General features: G+C 41.4%; 1 protein-coding gene across 1 annotated transcript in view; it reads left to right on the top strand.

The window, feature by feature from the left end:
• The window catches only part of LOC126215304 (uncharacterized), a 129,205-nt gene that overhangs the window by 17,498 nt on the left and 84,958 nt on the right, over nt 1-26,749 (top strand). The window contains exon 3 of the mRNA XM_049941986.1: nt 10,486-10,856. Coding sequence (XP_049797943.1) covers nt 10,495-10,856 — 362 coding nt within the window. The 5' untranslated portion in view covers nt 10,486-10,494. The remainder of the gene's footprint in view (nt 1-10,485; nt 10,857-26,749) is intronic.

Consider the following 26,749-nt stretch of genomic DNA (forward strand, 5'->3'; position numbering starts at 1 on the left):
TGTAAACGAGGTATAAAAGGGCAGTGCATCGGTGGAACTCTCATTTTTACTGGGGTAATACATGTGAAAAGATCTGTGATGCCACACGATGAGATTTAGCAGACTTTGAAGGTGGAATGGTAGTTGGAGCTGTATGCACAGGACATTCCATTTTGGAAATCACTAGGGAAATTCAGTATCCCGCTAACCACAGTGTCGAGAGTGTGCCGAGAATACCACATTTCGGCATTACCTCGTACCACAGACGACGCAGTGAGCGACGGCCTTTACTTAACGACAGAGATTAATGGTGTTTGCGTCGAGTTGTCAGTGCTGACAGAGAAATAACACTGTGTGAAATAACTGCAGAAATTAATGGGGGACATACGACAAATGTATCCGTTGTGACGGTTTAGCGGAATTTGGGATTAGTGGGCTACGTCAGCATACGACCGACGCGAGTGCCTCTGTTAACACCACGGCATCGCCTGCAGTGCCTCGTCTGGGTTTTGACAGTGTCTGTAGAACCCTAGACGACTGGAAAATTGTGGCCTCGTCAAACGAGTCCCGATTTCAATTTGTAAGCGGTGACGGTAGTGTTAGTGTGTGTCGCAGACCCCACAGAGCTGTGGACCCGAGTTGTCGACGAGGTGCCGTGCGAGCTGATGGTGGCTCCGTAATGGTGTCGGTTGTTTTTAGATGGATCGTCGGCCGGAAATGGCTACGTTCGGCTACTCGGAGACCGTTTGCAGCCATTCGTGGATTTCACATTCCCAAACCACGATGGAATTTTTGCGGATGAGAATGTGCCGTGTCACTGGGCCCCAATTTTGTTCGCGACTGGTTTGAAGAACTTTCTGGACAATTTGAGTGAATGGTTCGAACACCCAGACCGCGCAACGTGAATGCCATTGGAAATTTATGGGACGTAACTGACAGGTCTGTTTGCCCACAAAATCCTGCACCGTCAACACTTTCACAATTATGGATGGCTATAGAGCCTGCACGGTTCAGTGTTTCTGCAGGGGACTTCCAATGACTTGTTGACGCCATACCACATCCAGTTGTTGCACTATGCTGGGCAAAAGCAGGTCCGTGATGTTTTTTTATTTTTTTTGGCACTTCTAGTTCCATAGGACCAAAGTGAGGAGCAAATCTCCAAGGTCATGGAATGTGATAGTACATAAAGTTACAACATAAAAGTCGTAACAGATAAAATAAAATGTTTATGAACTAAAGAAAAAAAGACAAGCTGTAAGTTTATGTAAATGCAATCAACAATATAACACAGGAATCGGCTTAATTTTTCAAGGAACTCCTCGACAGAAAAGAAGTAGTGATCCGAGAGGAACCATTTCAGTTTTGATTTGAAAGTGTGGATTACTGCTAACGTTTTTGAATCCTTGTGGTAACTTATTGGAAATGGATGCAACAGTATACTGCACACCTATATGCACAAGTGTCGAGAAAGTGTGATCCAAATGCAGATTGGATTTATGTGTAGTATTAACTGAGTGAAAGTTGCTAATTCTTGGTAATAAGCTGATATAGTTAACAAGAAATCCCAGTAAAGAATATAAGAGGGTTCGAACTTAAATAGTAGCAACTATTTATTCACAACCGATACAAAAGAGTTACACGTTTGCACATGTTACTGTCCTTCAAAGTAGTCACCAGCGTTGTGTAGAACCCATTGCCAGCTATGTGGAAGGTATAGTATACCGTTAGCAGAGCCTGTTCTGTTGATGGTGCGACTGGAGCGGTCTAAAGTTACGGTGATTCTCGTGTACGACTGTGACGGTGTTATCCTAACGTATTACATTCCTCTGCGGCAGACCGTCAATGCACAGTATTACTGTTCATTTTTGGAGCACCACTTGTGACCCAAGATCCTGAACGTCAGCATTTTACTATGTGTCTGAACACCTAAACATTAGAACTATTCAGTTTCACTAATTGTATACCCATTCTGTGAAATTAAAATGTCAGGTTTTATTGAATTATGTGTCAGAAAGTGAGTCTTACTGTGATTTAGCATTAGTTTATTTTCTACAAGCCGTGGACTTAAGTCATAAACTGCACTATTTGAAACAATGCCAATGTTGAACACAACTGTGCCTCAGTCAGACCCCACATCATAGCCCCTCTCAACATTGTGTATGATAATGACTGTTTGCTGTCTGTTGTCGAAGTAAGATGTGAATCAATTGTGAGCTACTCCCCGTATTCCGTAATTTCTTCGTTTGAATTTGGTATTACATTTTAATGCTACTGTTTGGCCTAAATGATTTGAGAGGTGACAATTTATTACGTCTGTTGAGATGATGTGGTCATATTTTGTGGTAACATGATCAATTGAACTACTATGTGTGTTAGCTATTCTGGTGGGTACTCATCCAGATCTTTAGCCCCATAAGACAGAATACAATCTGTAAACCATTTGTTTTCCTGACCATCATGTAAAGTGTCGATGTTCAGATCTCCCATTGTGACAGGATTTACACTTCTACGGCCTGACATTAATTTACTTAAAACTCCATCAAGTGATTTCACAAAAGCATCAAGGTTTCCACAGGGGGGCCTATATACACCTATAACATAGAAAGGAACAGTGCAAAATGTGATTTTAAGAATTGCAATTTCTAAATCTTTGTCAACAAAGAAATTGTTTCCCCATAGCACTTTTTCCGTGGTGGTGGTTATGACACGTTCCACATCCACGAGGATCTCCTCAGCACAGTTCTGTGGAACGAAAAACTAATCTAATCTAATCATCTAATCTAACTTGCCTTTTCTTCAGTAGATGGCAACAGCACCACCTTTATTGTGTGTTCTGCAGTTGAACGTAGCTAGGTTGTAGCCTTCTAATTTGCAATATTGAATGTTGTTCACTGTTTTCTGGTGTTGTGTAACTATTACTACACGTGGAGATAGTCCTGTGATAAATGATTCAAAAGCATCTAGTTTGTTTCCTAAATCCTGTACATTATAATGCAAAAATGATAAATTATTGTCGTGTGGACTGACATCTGCTCGAGTCACATATGAAACACTTACACTTGCATCTGGTGTTGCACTGGTGGAAGGTTTTATTATCTTAAAGAAACATCAGCCTTGTCCTGTTGATGTATTGTTTTACTGACCTGGCATTTCATGGTCGATTCTCCCAAGTATTCATTATTTTTGTCCTTGAGAGGGATGGCCCATGTAACACAAAAATGCACATTCAATTTGCTGGTCACTAGTTCTCGGATGCATTTTATAACTAAGTCCTTCCGTAGTCTGATGAAATGTAAGCGACGGTATGTGTGAAATCTTCTTCCTACACAGCTTATGTCCACTAATGTAACATTTTTGAACCTTGTGCCTATATTTAGGATCTGATTATTTGTGCTTCACGTTTTTATTAACACACGACCAGATTGGCAAGCCATGTCGATGTGGAACTTCTCAGCTCGTGTAGCCTTCTTTTAAGTGAGATCACTTGGTCTTTCATTTCCTTTTTTACTATGTCATTTGTTCCTGCTAAGAACACAAAAAAGTCATTATTTGTAGTTGCTGTTTTGATGTCACGGTTCATGGAAGTCATTGCCTGAAAAGCTGGCCGGTGTGGCCGAGCGGTTCTAAGTGCTTCAGTCTGGAACCGCGCGACCGCTACGGTCGCAGTTTCGAATCCTACCTAGTGCACGAACGTGTGTGATACCATTAGGTTACCTAGGTTTAAGTAGATCTAAGTTCTAGGGGACTGATGACCTCAGATGTTAAGTGCCATATGTTCAGAGTCATTTAAACCATTGCCTGAAATTTTGCACCTGGTTTCACTACGCTAGTTATTTTGTGACTGCCTCTGGACTGAAATTCGGCTGCTATGTTCCGTCCTTGGCTGTCTGCAAACAGGTCTATTTTACACTTTTTTGCTGGTGAATGATAACAGTTTTTAGGCGTACTGGTACTTGGATGTTGTGTGGTGGCACTATTTGTTTTGTCTTTTTTGTCCATATTAGTCAATAACCCAACTTGAGGAACACTCGATTTTGATTCACTATCGGTGACTACACTCGTGGTGGAACTGTTTTTTCCCTGTGGTTGAAAGTGACTCTGTCATTCCTTGTTTCTGATGTCCTTTTTCTTTCCATGTGGTTCAAAGTAGCTCATTGAGATATCACGGTCTACAGTTGAAAGCACTTCAAAAGGGTTCTCGTGCACAAATATTGTGTCACCGGTACTTTTACCATTTACACGATTTTGCAGTTCTTGCCTGCTGTTTTTGTAAGTGACTTTAATCCACTTTTCACTAGCAGGCGTGACGCTTTGTGGAACTTGTAGAGTATTTGGCTCACTTTTTCCGAGCCGAAAATTCGAGATATTCACTTTCAGAGCACTGATTATAAATTGTAAGCTGGACACACGTTTGTTTAACTTCGTAATTTCATCTTTACAATTTGCACACACCTTTATTTTAACGGCAAAATCAACTCTCTTCTGCGCAGAAACGTGTTGAACTTTCACGTTGGCCACCGTGTTGGACATGTTGAACCTACTAACGAACAGCAGTACTTACATTTTGACAGTTACCATTCTTTCCGTGTCAACTATCCCGTCCCATATAGCCTCGGCATTTGAGGCAAACCGTTAGTTCAGATGCAAACTCTTTACATCAGTACGCCTCCGTTCTCACCTCAGCCTTCACTTGACGTAATTACTCCACTGGCCTAGTTCAAAAGCAGATTTCCCAGACCATCACAGCCAGTCCCGATTTTGCAGATCCCTGCAAAAAACAATTTAAGAAGACACCATTTGTGACTCAGTATTATCCCGGTCTCGAATGTATTAACCAGCTTCTTCGACGAGGCTGTGACTTCCTAAAATTGTGCCCTGAGATGAGATCCATTCTGTCTAAAATGTTGCTTACCACACTTAGAATAGCATTCTGTTGCCCTCCCAATCTATGCAATATCCTTGTCAGACCCTATGCTCCTTTTGCACCCACTTCTTTACCGTGTGGCTCCTACCCCTGTGATTGCCCCTTTTGGAAGACTTGCCCTATGTATCCTCCTACTACCACCTATTCTAGCCCCAAGCATACATTACCAAAGGAAGAGCCACATATGAAATGAAATGACACGTCATATACCAGTTGTCACATAAGAACTGTTCGGCCTTTTACATTGGCATGACCACCACTCAGTTATCAGTCAGGATTAATGGACATAGGCAGAGGGTGCATACCGGCAATGCACAATATCCTGTTTCAGAGCCTGCTCTACAATGTACAGCCTGTTTCCCTACACGCGCTATCTGGTTTCTTCGCCCAGACACCAGTTTCTCAGAAATCTGCAGGTGGGAACTAGCACTACAACACGTCCTCAGTTCTCGCCACCCACCTGGCCTTAATTTACACTAGTTCCATCTGTCTCTGCATTTCTTCACTGTAACTACTCCTTTTTTCACTCCATTTTAGTTTTCTACTACTTTCGTTCCCTGACCTGTCTATTTGTCACTGTCCCCCCCTCTCACCTCTGTTACATACAATGCACTTAGCTTTTGACTATTTTTAACTCATTCGTGATGTTTTAGTAGTGCTCACTGTTTTACGTATTACCTTGTCTTCCATCTTTAAGCTCTCAGGTTTTCAAATCTTTCCCGTTGCAGTCCCCAACAATCAGTCTTTCCTTCTCATGTCTGGTAAATCTCCACTGACCTGGGGTTCTGGGTGACTCTTCCATCTGCCAGAAGAAAGAGCCTTTGGCTCCAAAAGCTTGCATACACAATACTTTTTATATGTGTGTTCTGCTGCTGCTGCCTGGTGAGTACCGTATTTACTCGAAACTAAGCCGCACCTGAAAAATGAGACTCGAAATCGAGGGGGAAAAAAGATTTACAGAATCTAAGTCGCACCTGAAACTTGAGACTCGAAATTCAAAGGGAGAGAAAAGTCTTAGGTCGCGCCTCCAAATCGAAACAAAGATGGTCCATTGTAATATGAGACACAATTTAGGTCGAATGAATGACGATACAGCTACAGTAGTTTGGTTCGAGTCTTAAGCTTAGCAGTTAAGCTTTATCAGGTAGCCATTGCTATGCGTCAGGCACGGGTACCCTTCCTTTTTCACATGTTTCGTCTGGTTTGAATCGATTGCTTATTTTTCTTTGATCTGATAAGTGCCGTTCTCTTTGTTATAGGTGTTTACGTCACTCTAAGCTGAAAATGCATTACTGTACTGTGTCACGCATTGTTTGTCGCATTCTGATAATGAGTGGTTATGCCCTGTCGCCGCTCGCGGCATGGCTTGCTTTTGTGCACGCTACCACTGCTTACAATTAAAAAGAGAGAGAGAGGAATTGTCTCATTAGCGAAACAATGGCAAGAGGCTGCCATTTGTTGTTACTTACACTGCTGCTTTCTTTGATAATGATCAACAAGAACCAAATAATAGACTGCGTATGATAGAAGATGTTCTGAACGAGAGTTTAGCGAAAATTGTTCTGTTTGAAAAATCTTTGCAGACGCATTTTTAGTACATTACATTCTGCACAGAAATTAGTCATTTTAGATTTAAAAATCTAGGCAATTGCTGTGCTTCATTTCTGACTGTATCACTATTCAGCATAAGAATATTACGAATATAAACATGACATGACATGATATGTATATTATTGTGCGTTTACTGTTGTCTCACTCTAGTTTCGTAGTTTATTAGGCAGACAGGATTTAAATGAAATAGCAGCAAACAGGAAAGAATACATGGGAAAATGTTTATATTCGTATTATTCTTATGGTGTAGAGGATACTGCATGTGATTCACAATTCATAAAAGTTCCTATTAGCAACCATCTCTTCTCACAGGTAGGAAAAAATTCAGAACGTAGTGTTGGCCATATTGACAAACATTCCAAACAGTCTTGCCAGTCGGATTTTCGTAGTACAATGAGATGCTGCTACATTCGAAGATGAACAATACGGAATTTGTATTTACTTCGTTGGATAATGTATGAAAATACAGTGGTCGAAACTCGGGGCAGAGAAAAAAAAAGCTCATCTTCCACCTTTTTTTTAAATTTATTTACTGACGCAGAGGTTTTGGCGCCAGTATTTATCTTTGTGCCTGCAAAGCATGCCTGTGCAGCGCTACATATATTCGATGGCAGAAGTTAGTTGTGGCGGCACCTACCGGCGGCACCTACCAACATTTTTCAGAACTTCCGCTTACTTTGCACTCGATTCTAAGCCGCAGGCGGTTTTTTGGATTACAAAAACCGGAAAAAAGTGCAGGTTAGATTCGAGTGAATACGGTAGATTTTTTAATCTATCCAATTGCATCATTTATAGTAAGACATTTTTGAATTTGTTTTTCTGCAGTATTTTCCAACACTTTAGAGAAGACTGTACAAGAGAGATGGACAGTAATATCCCATATCCTCGGTCATTCCCTTTTTGAATAATGGATCTCTACATTTGAAAAATATCCCTGCTGAAAAGATTGGTTTATATCAGTACACAGTGGTTTTGAAACTAATTTTATACACTCTCTTGATTGCAGATATGTGTATTTCATCCCATCTAGGTGAGGTTTTGTTTTTTTAATACAATATTTCCTTTTCCATGTCCCTTTGGGTAGTTGTTTTCAAATTGTTTAAAACAAGTGTTCTGGTTGTTTTCCAAGCTTATGAAATTTGCCTTGCCCTGATAGGCTACCATATGTACATCTGATTTTGCTACATTTAAGAAGAATTTGTTGAAACATTTTGACATCTGAATAGTGTTTCCCATAATATCATTTTCAAATTTAATTTTCAAAATCTACTGACTTTTGACTTGGTCCCTAATCCTGACTGAACACCTTACCACACTGCTTGCTTTTGTTAGCTGCCACTACAACTTCCTTGAATATATTATTATATCATTTGACATACAGAGCAAAATCTGGATTTCTATTTGATTTTATCTCATTGTTGAGGTCTCTCTTTGTGGCTCTAGAAAATTTTATTCCGGTGTAATTCATTTTTGTTTATTACTTACTTTCTTTTGCCGAGATCTAGGAGGAAAGCTTCATTAAATATACCTACAAAAAGAAATTAATCATTTTTCATATTTTAGCTACTTCAACTATAGTGGTCTACAGGCCAGCTTACAATACTTATTTTACTGCAGAATACGTCCAATTACTTTTGCTGAAATTCATTTTTATACATATGTGGAAGTTTCAATGTATGTGCTTTTGGGAGCTCTATAAACAGAACTGAATGATGTGAACTAGGTCTAAGCAGTACTTATTACATTTTCAAACTGGTAGTTTTTAGTACTGTTGTCAGTGCGGTTCATTGATCTCCTGGTATCTCTAGCGCCTTCAGAAAAGTTTAACCTGAAACTCACATTAAGTTGAAATCTGCTGCCATCTCAACTTTTTTCTTACCTTCATTCTGAAGTTTTTCTGGTAGGCATTGGAATTTTGTTAAGAACATTAGTGTTACAGCACATCCAGGAATTCTAAAAGTTGCTGTGATCACAGTATTCAGATCGCTTAGCTCTATAGAGCAACTTTCGATCAGTCTCTCTTCATTTTAATAATCAAAATTTCCTCTTACACTATAGGTTCCTGAAGAATGAACAAGAATGCAGGAGTCCCCCCAAGATTTGTTTCTCCTATAAAATCTGCTAGCTACCTTTGGCAGATTATTTTGACATTTACACATTCTGAAAGTAGAATTTTAAGTTAATCAATTTTAGAGTATTTAAGGTTTCATAGTTCTGTTTAAGCCATTGATGATGCTGGAGCATCATCTCATTGGTATCTATATGTTTCATTTTCAGTTTGTACCTCTTAGGTAGTCAATGTATGACAGGAAAATAAATGGTGTCTCCAGTAGATATCTACACGATTACTCTACAATTCCCTTACCATTACACTGTCGAATAACACGCGGGAAAAATGAACACTTAAATCCTTCCGTGTGAACTCTGATTTCTCTTATTTTTGTATGATGACCATTCCACCCTATATTGGTGGGCACCAACAAAATATTTTCACACTTTGAAGAGATAGTTGGTTCTCAAAATTTCATGAGAAGATTCTGCCACAACAATAAAGACTCTGTTTTACTGATTGCCACCCCAATTCACATGTTTTATCTGTTGCACTCTCTCCCCTATATCACAGTAATACAAAACGAGCTGCCCTCCTTCGAACTTTTTAGATGTCATCTGGTGATCCTAACTGATGGGGATCCCACACCACACAATAATACTCCAGAAGATGGTGGACAAGCATAGTGTAAGCAGTGTCTTTAGTAGTCCTCCTTCATTTTCTAAGTGTTCTGCCAATAAATCACAGTCTTTGGTTTGCTTTACCCACAACATTATCTACGTTGTCATTCCAATTGAAGTTATTTGTAATTGTAATCCCTAGATATTTAGTTGAATTTACAACCTTTAGATTTGTGTGATTTATTGTGAACCAAAATTTAGTCCATTCCTTTTAGTGGTCACATAGATGACTTCACACTTTTCATTATTTAGAGTCAACTGCGACTTTTTGCACCTTGCAGATATCTCGTCCAAATCATTTTGAAATTTGCTTTCATTACCTGGTGACTTTATTTGACAGTAAATGACGGCATCATCTGCAAACAAAATAAGAGGGCTAGTCAGATTGTCTTCTAAATAGTTTTATGTAGATTGGGAACAGCAGAGGGCCTATAACATTCCCTTGGGGAATGCCAGATATTACTTCTTTTTTACTCAGTGACTTACCATCAGTTACTAGGAACTGTGATCTTTCTGACAGGAAATCACGAATCCATTTGCACAATTGAGATGGTACTCCATAGGCATGCAATTTGATTAGAGGTCACTTGTGAGGAACTGTGCCAAAAGTCTTCTGGAAATCTAAAAATATGGTGTGATTTTGACAGCCCCTGCTAATAGTACTAACTATTTAATGAGATCACTCCTGTTTCCTTTCTCGAGTATTTGTGTGACTTGTGCAACTTCCCAGTCTTTAGGCACAGAATTTACAATGGGCGAGCAGTTGTATACGATTGCTAAATGTGAAGCTATTGTATCGGCATACTCTGAAAGGAACCTAACTGTTATACAATCTGGACCAGAGGTCGTACCTCGGTTAAGTGATTTAAGCTGCGTCGCTCTACCGAGGATATCTACTACTAAGTTATTTGTGTTGGCAATTGTTCTTGACTCGTATTGTGGAATATTGACTTCATCTTCTTTGGTGAAGGAATTTTGGAAAACTGTGTTTACTAACTCTACTTTAGTGGCACTGTCATCAGTATTATCCCAATTGTTATCATGGAGTGAAGGTATTGATTGTGTCTTTCTCTCTGGATTTTCTGCTAGATTTTGAGACTGTGGAAACCGTTAACCAGTAGTGCTGTCTATTTGCCTTTAACGGTTTAAACAGCACCGCATTTGGAGTTACAGTGCAAGCTTCTATGTTTCAAAAGTGGAGTTATACTACATGCTTGTGAAATTTGTTTTGGTTGTTACAGGTTACAACCATGAGCTCTTCCAGTCTGCCTTTGAGAGCATCAGAGGATGCCAATACGGCTTCTGACAGCAGTGTCTCTCCTACGTCTGCTACAGACGGGGACAATGTATCTGATGTGCCGCTGCTTTCAAACCTCCAACTGAATAACACGAGTCATTTGGAAGGAGACAGTCCATTACAAGCAGGCAGTAGCACTTCAAACCTGGACAAAAGGGGCACCACTATCGATGACCTCCCAGATGAACTTATGGTAGAGATCTTCTCGTACATGAGCTTCAGGGAAAACATTGAAGTTTTACAGAAGGTGTGCACTCGCTGGAAAATTCTGGCCCAGGATGCTCACTTGTGGCTTAACAAGAAGTATGTTGTCAGGTAAGAACCTACAATTCAGTGTTACTTGCTGAGCAGTAATGAGGATTTGAGAATGAGTCTTCCATTCTGCAGCACTGTCTGCGTTATGACATTGAAATTTCCGGGTGGCATTTTTGTATAAAATTTTCTCAGTGTTCAGACCACATAAAATCAGAATAAAAACTAGAATTTTCAAAGATTAACATTGTCATCTTCATCGGGAGATGCCTGTCTGGCAGAAGTGATATCCAAATGGTGTTCAAGCTGAGCTCATTGCTGTTCGAGTGACATTGCTCAGAATTCTAACATCTGTTGGCAGTGACATCATCTGGAGTACAGGATTCACATGTGCAAGTGTGGGTGATCAGTAATGTGGTAGTCAGCACATCAACCCCCCCACCCCCCACCCCCATCGGCTGCTATTGAGGTGTGGACAAAGAAGACAGTGTCAGTGGAGTTTTAATTCCAATTTGATACTGTCCGAACACCGAGGAGATTTTGGGAGATTAAAAATTTGTGCCGTAGCAGGACCGGGACCCGGAAAGTCGCTTTTTGTGAGCGACAGTCTCGTCGAATGAACTTTGCTAGCCGCACGAGTCAGAATTTCTCCCAACAACTTCACTTCCAATGGAATCTCTTTCCCAGCTTACGAGTTCACGAAAGTGCCCTGCGTGCTTTGCAGGGACAGCTGTCCCGAAATAAAGGAAATCGCAGAGAAATGGCTTAGCCAGAGGCCAGAGAATTGTATCCAGTTTAAAAAGTGAAACAGGAGAGATTCTGTGAAATTTGCAAGTTTTTGGAGACGAGGCACTGTCAGGAGTAAAGCTGTGAGGGTGGGTTGCGAGGCACGCCCGGACAGTCAGAGGCGACAGTAAGGATTCGAGCCCCAGTACGACAGACAGCTTTAATCTAATCTGGCACCGAGTTTCAAAAAACGAAGTGTGTCGTGTTTCTGTAAACTGAATCAATATTTCGTCACACTCTATCTATTTGTTGTGACTTAATATCGGTCTTTGAAGCTTAATTGATCGAGTACTTAATGGACTTCACGGGTATAGGCTGCAGAACATTTCAAAACTGTGAACTAATTCATTACTGAAATAAATTGTTCCGGGTTCTTTCTTTTCTCGAACATCTGAGTTACTCGATTTAGAAGAGGTCTTCTGGAAAGATTAATTTCTCTTTGGGTACTCGATTTGATAAAACTTCCTATCACTCACCTTATGCAAACTTCAGTTTCTTCGGGAAGTAGCCCCACTCGGTTTTTTTTCTTTAATAGATCTTACTGAATCGGAGTTAATTAGTTTCAGTACAGAAAAGTGCTTTCACCCCACTTCATACAATCGAGTGACAGATCTGTACATTTTGATCGACAGACGAATACTGCTTTACCGTTTCAGCACACGATAGAGTTTATTTACCATAAATATTCATTCGGTCAAGTTTCGGAACTACGGCCGGATAATGTCGACTTCTCGCCACGGTATTTCAGGTGAGGGTTTTGCTCCGAAGATTACTAGTTCACGTTACTGCCTTTACGCCAAAAATTGGTGCGGAGATGCACGTGCGAAAGCAGCTGCTGCACGGGAAGACCTCCGTCAAGTTTTGCACCGTCTTCAAATACTGTTCCATCGAGGGTGTGCAGGCGTGTGCCAAATGTGAGACTACGTGCACGCTCTCTGTCAGAATGTGCACCGATGGAGTTAAAATTGGGATATTAAAATTAATAAAATGTTATTAATTTTGATATCCAAATTTTAACTTGTCAAGTGCAGGTAGTGCCTCATTAGGCACGCACATGCATCTCGTACACACAGCAATATTTGGAGAGCACACAGGTCGCTCGTGTAGCAACTGCCGTGGTGCGTGCGTCGTTGTGACAACTTTCGGTATGAAGTTAGGGATGTGAAATAGCAATCTCCGGGGCGAAACACTCGACTCGAGACGGCTTGACGATCGTCGGCCAAAGTATTGCGGCCGGAAGTTGACGTTACCCGGCTGCGATCTCGAAACTTTGTGGAATACATTCTACACTGGGAAAGTTTCGGGGATCACAATAAATATTTATTCTTTATTTGAATTTTCCAATAAAGAACGTAAGATATCTCGATAAAGTGGCTGCCGTCTTCCCGCAGTCACTCACTGTCGTAGAAGGTGGCTTTGCCTGACATTGTGAAGATCTGAGTGAAATGGAAAAAAGAAAATGATACCTCACTGTTGCAATCCCCATCAACGGTATAGCTAAAAATTGACACAGAAAGAAAAGTGTGCCCTTTCCCAAGATAAATGAGTTAAAATATTCACAAACAGGTGTATCAGCTCACTGTCAGTCTGATGAAAGCCAGAAAGTATAATGCATGTCGACTAGTACTGATGAGTGTGCCCAGACGCATTTGTTGTACAGCTTCAAAACTACTTTGCCATTCACTGCTATTCTCCCTGCAACTCAAAATGCCACACACCTATGGTTTCTAAAAGTTTCCAGTAGTGTTTTACCTTTAGTATGCAGTATTTTTATCTCGTGTTTCCAACCGATGTCAGAAACTAAAAAAAAAAAAAAAGTGTGTGTACAGAACGTATCTGCAAATATCTGAATGCTATCACTCGTATAATCGAGTTATACGTACAGATCTCGTACTCGATACACTGTGTCTGTTATGTACGGTTTGGTGCTTGCCCAACCACATTTGGATTTATTAATGCAAAAGTAAATGGTCTTTAGTGACGGTGCAGAGTCACCGTGAACTTCATCCGATTCTATTTTGATTTGCGTGGCAATTCGACCCTTAAAATGAATATGTTTAATAACAGCCCGAAACTCCATTTTCAATCCCAGTCGAGACACTGACTAATTCAGACGGCTGTCAACAATGAACTGTACGATGTAAATTGCTGAAACTCTTTATACGATCCTTAGAATAATCGAGCTTACTGACCACGAAGCCACAACAGAAATGTCACATTTATTCGTGGAAACTTATCAGACTTGCCAAATCGTCCTTGTATTTATAATGTAGAATATTAAATAGAACAGTGATGTACAGCTTCCAGCAACCCACAAGTTGAGATGCACGTCATTTGTAGAATGAGATGTTCTATAACAGCGCTTCGATACCAGGTCGCTCCCGTAACAAGTGACTACCTCAGACTTAACGTACTTGCTGGCACGTAAGACAGACTGGCGTAAATGACACTCCCCACTTTCTAAGACTTTTGAAAAATATCTCACCTAATACATCTGCTGTGAAACAATAATATAACACACGTGCATGTACATCAAATATCTAGGCAATACACGGTGTTTCAGAAGCGATGCTTAAAAATTCACACACGGAAAGCACAGGCCAAAGAGTAACTAAAAAGCTCCAATAAACGTGGGTCCGTAAATCGACCGTCGCTGAGGTATTGCACGAGTTCGAGTCGGGAACCGACTGTAAATGCCCCCGGATACCACGGTATTGACGTTAGTCGATTATCTGTTTTTTTTTACGCGTGCGCAAATACTTCCCTTTCCCCCTCCGTGCACTGTGCTGTACCAGCCTCACAGTCAGTTACGAACGTGAAGGAACCGCGGGTAGAGGTTACACCGATCGAGAATATACTGACGTGCACTTCGCATACGGCAAAGTGAATGGCAGTGCCCTTCAGGCTGCACGATTATATGAAGGAGCTTTTCCTCTCCGTAAGCAGTTAGACAGGTGGTTACATCAGTGCCTTAGAGAAACCGTAAGTTTCGCACATCGTTTACGAGAAGGTTGACCGGGATCCGTAACACCCAATTTTGGGGAAAGGGTGTTACGCATTGTACATAAACACTCGAGTACTTCAACAAGGAGGATTGCTAGCCGAGAGTGTGTCCTTAGTCGTAGGAGTGTGGTGGTGGATTTTACATCCACATCATCTCCAGTGAGTGTAGATTCTCAAATATGCTGGCTTCCCTCTACCTATGGGTGCAACAACAGTCTACCCTGAATCCCTCGTTTGTAAGCAGTATTCCGTTCACGGGGGAGGCTGGATTCACCCGTGATGGTATTTTGAACTAACATAACCTTTGGGATGATGTCAATCCTAATGCGACATGCACATCATGACATCAGCAGCGTTATTTGTTAAACGTCTGGACAGGACTTCTCAGAGACTGCGTAATTGGACCACATCTTCCTACCACAGAGACTAATCGGGCAGCAGTAGATGTCGTTTCTGAGGACTCGTGGTGATGTCCCACTGAACCGATGCCCGAATGTGGGGTTCGTGCGTGGCGGTGCTCCGGCACATTTTCATTTACGAGTATGCCAACTTCTAACTCGGACGTACGGTCGACATCGGTTAGGTAGAGGAGGACCTGTGCTGTGGTCTCCGAGGTCTCCAGATTTAAATCCCACGGATTTCTGTATGTGGGGTCACGTCAAAAGCCCGGTCTACACTACTGAGGTCAACTCTCTTGAGAAATTACTCTTGCAGATTGAAGTAGCCTTCCGGCATTTGCAGAATTCCCCAGGACTGCCCGAGAGGATTCGCTACTCGTTTCAGAGACGAGTTCGACGTTCTGTCCGGACACGTCGATGTTGCACTCAGACACGTGGACAACATTTTGAACACCTTCTTTAACGTTTAGATATGTCGTGTGTTCCTGACACTTACGAAGTACAAAGGAAAATGTATCTTGACAACGGTTAATTTGTGGATTCGTGTTTATTGGAGCTTTTAAGCTACTTTTGGCCTGTACTTTCCACGCGTGAATGATTGACCGTCACTTCTGAAACACCCCATATAAGTAGAAAAAAGTGTTCGCGTTTTAATTTTTGTTCTCAAATCTGCAAAATTCATCCTCAGAGCTGAAGGAAGAAATACTTGAAGCCACCGTGTCAGAATCTGAATCCTCATACAATAAATTATCCTCTGTACCGTGCAGTGCATTACTCATTCGACACTTATTTAATGATTTAATCGATGTTTCAGTTTTTACAGAGAACTGTGAAGTGTTGACCCACTCACAAACTTGAGAAATTCTCTGTCTCGCCCTCCTCCAAATCTGTAGTTTGCATCCATCTGCTCCACACTTCCTCCATAAATTGAAATGTTTCTTCCTACATTGCCTATTTTGGTGAATGGCCTAATTTGGTGAAGGGTGTTGATAGGCACAACAGTGTATTAGTCAGTCTGTGCAAATTTTGTAGATTAATTCTTCAAAGTACTTGCAATATATTGATCAGTTGCTGTATTGTGTGTGTTGCTAATGTTTAATGTGGATCAGCTCATGTCAGTTGACTTCTTGTCCTTTTGTGTCAAAAGGCACCGAAAGAGACTTCCGGTGTTCGACGTATCCGCCGGAATAACACTCCCAGATAGTTTGAACTCGATTTATTGCCTATAATAATATATATCGTCACCATTTGTTCTTTGGCGAGGATTTCTCTGATATCGTGGAGGTCACATTCTCTCCACGCCATTCACTTGTGGCACCACAGAGCAGACGACTCTACCTGGCAGGTAGAAGTGCCCCGTATCCCCGATAGCGTGGGATCGGTACAGTTCCGATCTGCACAGACTGTAAAACATCTCCCACAAGCGGTGTGATTTCTACCTTAACTCGTGAACATCTTTTGTCGCCCAGTGGGACATCTTATTCCCAGAGTGAAATGTCACACTTCAGAGTCCCTTAAATGGTCTGTTTATACATACATCTAATGGCTGGAATTACAGCTAACTGAATCTTCTGTTCATTCAGTCTATTTTTAATGTATTCTGTTCTGTGAGAACGAAACTGATCACATACTAATGAGACAGGCTCGTTCAGGCCATTCTCTTCTCTGATTGGTATATGTGCAGCTGTAGCTGATCTGTCATCATCTAGAGCTGTATATGTCACTAGACAAAATTTTATCTGTCGACTACGTCATTTCTCCTCCATTTGTCCAGTCTTTATTGTGTTCGTGGACAAATACTCCTTTTGGCAATTTTGGTCTTTAGGAAGCAGCTTTCTTTTAAAAATAAAAAATGGCGCCAATTTTGTCCCGTTAGTGCAGCAGGATAAAATGATTGTAATGAGTTTTAATAAGACTGCTTTTTGTGCTGTTACAATACAGAGTTATTTTCCTTGTTTCCAACTTCTGAAATTCAAACTTTTCTGTTTTTCTCATCTTAATGACAAACAGGTGAAATTCAACAATTTATACTTTGTACTCAGTTGGTGACATCTTTTGTGATTAGATTAGATTCAGTTTTTGTTCCATAGACACAAAAATTGAGATGATTCTCGTGGATATGGAACTTGTCAGAAAGAGAAACATAAAACATTTGAATGTAATACTTACTTCCCTGGTCATATGTCAGGAGATGCCAAAATAGGTGAATTTCATACAGTAAACTGGAATAGCTAATAATTACTGAATTAATATGCTGTCAGAGTGAAACAATGTTATGCACTTTTAATAAATTTATCATTCACAAAATACCTAATCTTTACTTTTGTGACCTGAAATCTAACAGCCTTTTTTACTTAAGCTGGCGTAACAGCCTCTGTTAAGATATTCGTCTATAGATTAGAAGGCATTGCCTGTCAGTCTTTCAAACTCTGTTTGAACTGTGCTTTATCTGAAACCAAGTATTCAATGCTTGCTGGAAATTTTTGAAAATGTATGTTCCTGAATGTTAAACCCCTTTTTTGGAGGAAGGTAAGTGATTTTAGGTCTTTATGTAGTTTGTTCTTATTCCTTATATTGATACTATGTATTGAGCTGTTGGTTGGAAATAGAGATATATTACTTGCAACAAATTTCATTAAGGATTAAGAAACAGTGGTTAGAATACAAAGATTCTTGAACAGGTTTCTGCACAACGTTCTTGATTTACACTGCAAGTATGTCTTATCAAACGCTTCTGCACGCTAAAAGCTTTCGCTCGGTTTGAAGAGTTACCCCAGAATATGATCCCGTCTGACATAATAGAATCAAAGTAAGTGAAATATTCAAGTTTGTTTATATTTATATCTCCTACATCTGACATCATTCTCACTGCAAATAGAGATTTGTTTAGGCACTTAAGCAGTTCTGTGATATGCCCTTCCCAACTGAATTTATTATGAAGTTGTAATCCCAGAAATGTAACACTGTCAACCTCTTAGATCTGCATGTCTTTGTGTGTTATACACATACTAGAGGTAAATCTCTTACAGATTCTGAACTGCATATAGTGGGTCTTTTCAGAGTTTAATGACAGTAAATTAGCTTTAAACCATTTATTAATGTCAGTGAAAATTTGATTTGCAGCCATTTCTAAATCTCTACTTGACTCGCCGCTTATTGCAATGTTTGTATCATCTGCAAACAAAACAAACTTAGCATCTGACAGTGTGATAGATGAGAGGTCATTAATGTACATAAGAAAAAGCAGTGGACCCAAGATGGAACCTTGAGGAACACCACATGTAATTAATTCCCAGTCAGATGAAGACTGATAGTGTACTGCACAGGTATTTCACAATGACACCCTTTGTTTCCTGTTAGATAAGACTCAAACCATGTTGCAGCACTGCCGGTGACACCATAATATTCTAATTTACTTAAGAGAATGCTGTGTGGTTCACAGAGTCAAAGGCTTTTGACTGGTCACGGAAAATACCAGTAGCTTCTAATTTATTATACAATGAATTAATTACATTCTCACTGTTACCATAAACAGCTTTCTCTTTATCAGAACGCGTAAAAAATCCAAACTGTGAATTGGACAATATTATTTGCAGTCAGATGCTTAAGTAGATGCTTGAACACAACCTTTTCAAATATTTTTGAGAAAGCCGGCAAAAGTGAAATTGGTTGATAGTTTGATGGTACAGCTCCATCTCCCTTCTTGTAAAGAGGCTTAACTTCAGCATATTTTAGGCAGTTTGGAAATGTTCCGCTGATAAAGAGATTGATTACACAAGTAACTTAAGATATGACTCAACTTGCATGAGCAATCTTTGATTAACTTCGTTGATATGTTATCGTACCGACTAGAATACTTAGATTTTAAGGATTTTATGATGAGTGCTACTTATTTGGGAAATATGAGTGCCATTTCCATTTTGCTGAAGTCATTTTTAAAGAATGGTCTCAGATACTTCGTTGCACTGTTTGCTGAACCTGGTAACCAGAAATGAAGTTCTTGCTTCAGAAGTTTGCAACACTACATGCACTTGTCACCAAAGTCTCATTTATTTTTAGAGCTATCTGTTCCTCTTCCTTTTTGGCCTCACCCGTCTCTGACTTAACTATATCCCAGAAAGTTTTTATTTTGTTTCCCGGTGTACTTTTTCTCATAATAAAGCTGCTTCAATTTCTGGATTACTTACTTCAATATTTTGCAATATTCTTTGTAATGCATTGCTATGATAATATCAGAGCTGCTCATAGATAGTAAATGCAGTCTTCTTTTTGTCCCACATGACATATTTATTCCTTATGTAATCCATGGTTTATTTTTTTACTTCTGTGTGATTTGAGTTACCTCTAGGGGAAAACAATTATCAAAAGTGGAGGTAACTTTATTAATGAATGCTTTGTATTTTCCATTTGAGCCAGAAGTATTGTAAACATCTATCCAGTTCATGTCTCTGAGCTGTTTCTTGAATTTCTCAATTTTTGACTTATTTGTTACCCTCCTGTACTCAGATTTAATAGATTTTTAATCCTGACAAGTTTCAACATTTAACACAAGATGCTGCATGCCGTGATCAGATAGCCCATGTACTATTTTTTTGTGATATGACTGTTTTCCCTAGACTTGTTTATGAAAATGTTATCAATAGCAGTCTCAGAGCATTGGGAGATGAAGCAGCTTGCACAGGATAGAGTAGCTTGGAGACCTGCATCAAACCAGTCTCAAGACTGAAGACAACAACAACAACAATGCATGAATTGTGTACATTAAAATTTGCTTTCTGGCTGCCTGTTTTATCAATGTGAATGTCATTTTCAGCCTATCTCTGAACATCTTTTGTATCTGCCCTCCCTACTCGAAAAGAACTGCTGTTCTGTCACTTGTAACTCAGTCCGCATACAAAGCAGATACCTCATGATAAATACTGAACACCATAATGTTGATCCAGTAAAGTCGGCAATCCCTCTGTTAGTGTATATCGCTTTCACTTTATCAATGATAATTTCTCCACATGTGTATTCTTTAAAATACAAGTATTGAGTTCTGCTTCAAGTTTTGGCCATTCAGCAGTCCCACTTCTTAGATTATGTTCACTGTGTAGTGCTTTCTTTAAAACATCATCTTGATTCTGCCATGTTCCTATTGCTTTTTTGGTTGGAGGTTGTTCGAAATACTTTTCTGCAGCCTTATTTCCATGTGCATTGGCATATGTAATCACTTGAAGCTTAAATGCAATAGTATAGCAATACTGCTTTTCAGCCATAGTTTGCAAATAAAACCACAATATAGGTGCAACACAAGTGGATCTCCACATTAAACACAACAGTAACTGAAACTTAAACGAACAATATGAAAACTGTTAACAGTGGCACATGTTCATCCACTGAAGTCTGTACAACTGGAATGCTCAAGTTCGGAAGCAAGCTAGCAGTAAATTGCTTGAAACTGAAACATTGAAATTTTGAAGAAGTGGAGTTTATAGGAAGCTACCTCAACTTGATACTGACATATAAGATCCACCCAGTTTTTGGGTCTAGTTTTGAAAGAAAAAAATTGTCATAGACACAGGCACATATAATAAATTTACACTCAATGTTGCACATTGTATATGTGTGTCTTTTTAGTTTTGCCATCATTTATCATCTTGCTGCCAAAATACAAAAGCTCATTACTGCTGCAAGTGTCATTTCCTAATCCAACTCCCTCAGCATTGCATTCTTTGTCTAAACTACATTCCTTTACCCATGTTTTGCTTTTGTCCATATTTAGATCCCGATGTTCATCTGTATCCTGTAAGCCACTTGACAGTGTGTGACAGTGGGTACTTTGTGCACCATCATCACTTCCTCCCTTCCTTCTTCCAGTCGTGAATAACTCACAGGAAAAATGATTTTCAGTAGCCTCTGTATCAGCTCAAATCTTGTTTTCTCCCTTTTGCACCCTTTTCGTGAATTTTCACACGTATTTGGGTGTATTTTTGTGAAATTTTTTGGAGGTAATTCTATGTTATTTACGTAATTTTCCAAATTTTTTCCGCCACCGTGGATCCTTGCTCCTTCCATCTGCGTCAGTACAGAAAAGTTTCCTTATCCCTAGCCAGATCCCAGTCCCACATACTGTTGCAGTGTTGTTGCTTGGCTCATGGAATCCCCCCAAATGGCCTTACCATCAAATTACCCATCTCTGGCTGCCACCCCACCTTCCACAGTGACGTCCACCTGTTCAGATTCTACCAATCCTTAGCCCTCACCAACATAGTCCTGCAAAACCGTATCAACCTAGCCCAAACCTTCTTGCAGTACCTCCTCTCCATTCACAAAATTCTCCAGCTATGCAATCCCAAATTCCTGTAACAAATAACACACATTGAAACTCTTGCCTTGCAGGAACTTGAGCAACATGCACAATGCCACCTCAAAAAAACTATCCATCCTGCTCACTTCCTACTTGCACCTCGGAGTACCACCGTCCACCACCACTACAACCATCTCCGAACCTCCCCCACGTCCCATCGTAGCTGACAAACCCTGTCTTGCTGACCTACTTCACTTACCCCACCCTCAGAAACTCCCTCCCACCACCACACAGAATCCAGAACACAGGCTCGCAGCACAGTCGTGAACCTTTCCGTGAACCTTTCCCCACAGAAATATCAGTCCTTTCCAAAGGCCTCACTTTTTGTCCCACTCTCAAATTCAGTCATGCAGGACTTGTTAAAGACCTTTCTCTTTCTCCCAGTCCCTACAGTGGAAACAGTTTTTTGCCACCAACCCTACCATTCAGACTCAACCAAAGACCAATATTGAACCCTGCCTAACTCACTTCTCTCTTCCATTGAACCGTGATCCGACCCCACTGCCCCCAGATCACCCTCTGTTAACTTTCCAGAAATTCTTAACCCCAAACCTTGCCTCAACATCATTTTACAAATCCCTCAACGTGCAAACTAACGTTACATACGCAGAAAGAACTGCAGCCCACCATGTAAAAACTGATCCTGACCTTATAATCCTGCATGCGGACAACTACTCCACCACTGTTGTTTTGAACTGCGAGGATTACCTGGCAGAAGGACATCGCCAGCGGTCAGATACTTCCGCCGACGAACCTTACCACAGTGACCCTATTCCAGAAATCCAGCAGGATCTCCAGTCGCTACTCAAATCTGTAGGCTCATTCCAGAACCTCTCCCCAGAGTCCATCTCTTGTATTCATCCCCACAACTCTCCACACTCCTACCTCCTTCTTCTACATTCTTCCTAAAGTCCACAAACCTAACTACCCAGGATGCCCCATTGTGTCTGGTTAACGTGCCCCCACTGACAGAATCTCTGCCCTTGTAGACCAACATCTTCAACCTATTACCCAGAACCTACCCTCCCGAATAAAAGATACCATTTCCTGTGCCGACTCTCCACAGTTCCTGTCCCTTTACCACACAGAGCCCTGATCGTCACTATTGATGCCACTTCCCTTTACACTAACATTCCTAATGCCAATGGCCTTACTGCTGTTGAAACTACCTTTCCCAACTTCCGACAGATTCCAAATCGACAACCTTGTTCCTAGTAACCTTGACCAACTATATCCTCATCCACAATTACTTCTCCTTTGAAGGCATTACCTACTAACAAATCTGGGGTACGGCTACGGGCACCCGCACGGCACCATTCTATGCCAACTTATTCGTGGGCAGTCTAGAGGAAGCCTTCCTAAAAAACCCAGAATCCTAAACTCCTTACCTGGTTCAGATTCATTGACAACATATTTGTGATCTTGATTGAGGCTAAGGACACCATATCCACATTCCTCCAGAACCTCAACAACTTCTCCCCCATTTGCTCTACTCAACCCAAGCCACCTTCATAGATTTTGACCTCCACCTCAAAGATGGCTACATCACTAAGTCTGTCCGTATCAAACCTACTAACCCCCAGCAATACCTCCACTTCGACAGCTGCCACCCGTCGCGTACCGAGAAGTCCCTTCCGTACATCCTAGCCACCCGTGGTCGTCCCTCTCAAAATATACTGAGAGTCTCACTGAAGCTCCTTCACAGACTGTAATTATCCTGCCAACCTTGTACAAAAACAAAGCTCCTGTGCCTTATCTTTCCAGTCTTCCACCACCCCCCAAAGTCCCACCGTCTGGCCACAGAGGAGCATTCCCCTCTTAGCTCAGTACACCCGGGGCCGGAGCAACCGAATTACATTTTCCGTCAGGGCTCCGACTATCTCTCGTCGTGAACTGAAAAGTCCTGCACGTTGTCCTCTGCACCACTCTCACAGTGGTATTCCGCCATCCACCAAACCTATACATTATACTTGTCCGTCCTTACACGACCCCTGCTACTAACCCCTTACCTCGTGGCTCGTACCCTTTTAATAGACCTAGATGTGAGACGTGTCCCGTACACCCTCCCACCACCACTTACTCTGGTCCGGTTACGAACATCACCTATCTCATCAAATGCAGGGCTACCTGCGAAACCAGTCACGTGATATACAAGCTGAGCTGCAACCACCGTGCTGCATTCTATGTGGGCACGACGACCGAATAGCTGTCTGTCCGCACGAATGGCCACCGACAAACTGTGGCCGAGAAACGAGTGGACCACCCTATTGCCGAACGTGCTGTCAAACCTGACCTCCTTTATTTCAGTGACTGCTTCAGTGTGTGCCAGATGCATCCTTCCCACCGACACCAGCTTTTCTGAACTGCGCATGTGGGAACTTTCCCTGCAATACATCCTACGTTCCTATAACCCTTCTGTCCTCACCCATCCAGCACCTTCCCTGTTCCCATTCCAGCACTATACAGCCGTCATTCCCCCACCACACCCAGTCTTTTTACTTCTTTCCTTTTCCGCTGCGTCTCCCCCCCGCTCCCCCTTTTGCACCTCTCCCCTGCCCACCGTGTAACCTGCAGCACTTCACTGTCTGCCGCCGCCACCATACTATTTCTCCCCCTCCCCGCCCCAGCTTCCTCCTTACCCCCACCCAGTCCCCACTCCCATCATGAACTGGTGCTGCTGCTCACAGTGTGATTTCAGTTGCTTGAGACTGCAGCTGCGTGTGATTTGCATTTGTGTGTGTGTGTGTGTCATCTATTGTTGATGAAGGCTTTAATGGCCAGAAGCTTTATTTGTGACACTTTTTTTGTTGTGCCTATCTGCGACTCAGCATCTCCATTGTATGGTGAGTAGCAGCTTTCCTTTTCATAATATCGTTACATTCCATCCTGCTCATTGTTTGCTCCCTAGAAATAAAGTGGTGATGGCTAATAATTCGTAGTTCGTGTATTTCTGTGCCTCGAGGACCCAGTGTCCGCAATAATCCCGACAAATACCGAGGGAGACCCTCAGCCGAAGATACAAACCTCATAAGCACCTTATATTATCATAAAGAACACTAAAAGGACATATTGTGTAATGCTATTGGTGAATCTCATCCTGTTAGCTTACAGGATCTTCCCATTCTTCTGTAAATTAATTGTGTTGGTATTTTGTAGTCATGACTTTTTGATCTCATGATTTGGTAATATTCATAACTGTAAATACTTTCTTGGGAATTTGAATCGTGTCATTCTTCTTTAAGTCTGAGGGTATTTTGTGTGTCTCAAATACACTCGTGCTCATAAATTAAAGATAATTGCATAATGTGGTGCCACACAATGTGGCACTACACAAAGCTGGCGCTAATAGCATAGACACGTAGGGAACACACACGACACAGATCTATAAGTCCACGGTATCGGTGATAAGTTGAGAAAACCGTCCCGAAACATATGTGCTCCAAAATGCCACTGTTTCCTGCACACGTACCCCGACATCAGTACGGGATACGATCACCGTGCACACGTACACAGGCCGCACGACGGGTTGGCAGTCTCCGGATCGGGTGGTCGAGCAGCTGCTGGGGTACAGCCTCCCATTCTCGCACCGGTGCCTGTCGGAGCACCCGAAGTGCCGTAGGGGTTCGAAGACGTGCAAAGATAGGTCGACCGACATGTAATGGATCTGGGAGATGTTATTTTTTTTTTTACCATATTTTTCGATACCGAAGTGTATATGTTTTCTTATATTTTGTCAGAAGCTATTATAATTTGCCTTATTAGATGTTAATTTACTTCTGTTTTTAAGAGTTAAAGCATATTGATTACTATTAGAAAAGTATCAAAGAACAGCAAAGAGACTGATTATAAGTGTAAGCTTGTGTGTAGTGTAAAATATCTTTGACGCTAGAGTCGTCTTTGACTATAGACAGTCGGCAGCTAACTCTCTCTGTGGGTGTTGATGGAAGAACATTGTGAAGGTCGAAGTCAGAAACAATTTTGAATTATGATGCTATTATTTTTGTATTAACTGAAAAGAAGAAATTAAATTTGAAGAAACTGTATTTGAAACACCAAAATGAGAGAAACACTTTGAACCACGTCTTTTCTGCAGCCAACAACGATGCATTGTGGAATCATACTTAGACAACTGAAGCCAAGAATTATTTCGCCTTGCAAAAGTCTAATGGAAAAGGTACTGTCACGAAATACGGCAAATTTAAGTTTATAAAAAATAGTGACCATATTTTCAATTTGTGTCTGTAATCGGGAAGCCGTATTTCAACTGTGGGCTCCCAGCCGGGATTGCCGTATTTCAGACAGCATCCCGGACGTGCTCGGTGGGGTTTATGTCTGGAGAACAGACAGGCCACTCCATTCGCCCGATATCTTCTGTTTCGAGGTACACCTCCACGACGGCAGCTCGGTGGGACCGTGCATTATCGTCCTTCAGGAGGAAGGTGGGACCCACTGCACCTGTGAAAAGGCGGACATACTGGTGCAAAATGACATCCCGATACACCTGACCTGTTACAGTTCCTCTGTCAAAGACGTGCAGGGGTGTACGTGCACTAATCGTGATCCCACCCCCACACCTTCAAACCACGACCTCCGTACAGGTCCCTTTCGAGGTCATTAAGGGGTCGGTATCTGGTTCCCGGTTCACGCCAGACGAAAACCCGGCAAGAATCACTGTGCAGACTATACCCGGACTCGTCTGTGAACATAACCTGGGACCACTATTCCAGTGACCGTGTACTGTGTTCTCGACACCGGGCTTTACGGGCTCTCCTGTGACCGGGGGTCAGTGGAATGCATCTTGCAGGTTTCCGGGCAAATAAACCGTGTCTGTTCAGTCGTCTGTAGACTGTGTGTCTGGAGCCGACTGTTCCAGCTGCTGCGGTAAGGTCCCGAGTGAGGCTACGTGCAGTACTCCGCGGACGTCTGCGGGCACTGACGGTGAGATATCGGTCTTCTCGTGGTGTTGTACACTGTCGACGTCCCGTACTGCAGCGCCTGGACACGTAATGGGTTGCCCCAGACCTTTCAGATAAGAAGCATTTAGTTCTGCACAAAGTGGACTATAAATTAAAAACCGTGATCACCTAGCTGAATGTATTCCTTAATATATTTTTAATGGCTCAAAGTTATTGGTTGCAAATTAAAAAAAGCTCAATTTTTTAACAGTGTTTTTTCAAAGAAGGAATAATATCCTAGCCTTAATATTTTTAGTGCGACTTCACTACACAGTGTAGTTGCTTTCTGTAGAGCATCAGTGATGAGAAGCATTCTTTGGCCTGCAATATACTTGTTAGGGGACCAGATGGAAACATGAAAATTACACACTTGGTAGACTTTTATGATGTCAAACTTCAGTATAAATTTCAACTTTTAGATTCAATGGGAAGTTTATGAAAAAAAAATTATCAGCACGAGTCAAA

The sequence above is a fragment of the Schistocerca nitens genome, chromosome 12 (genome assembly GCF_023898315.1).
Source record: "Schistocerca nitens isolate TAMUIC-IGC-003100 chromosome 12, iqSchNite1.1, whole genome shotgun sequence".
Taxonomy (NCBI): domain Eukaryota; kingdom Metazoa; phylum Arthropoda; class Insecta; order Orthoptera; family Acrididae; genus Schistocerca; species Schistocerca nitens.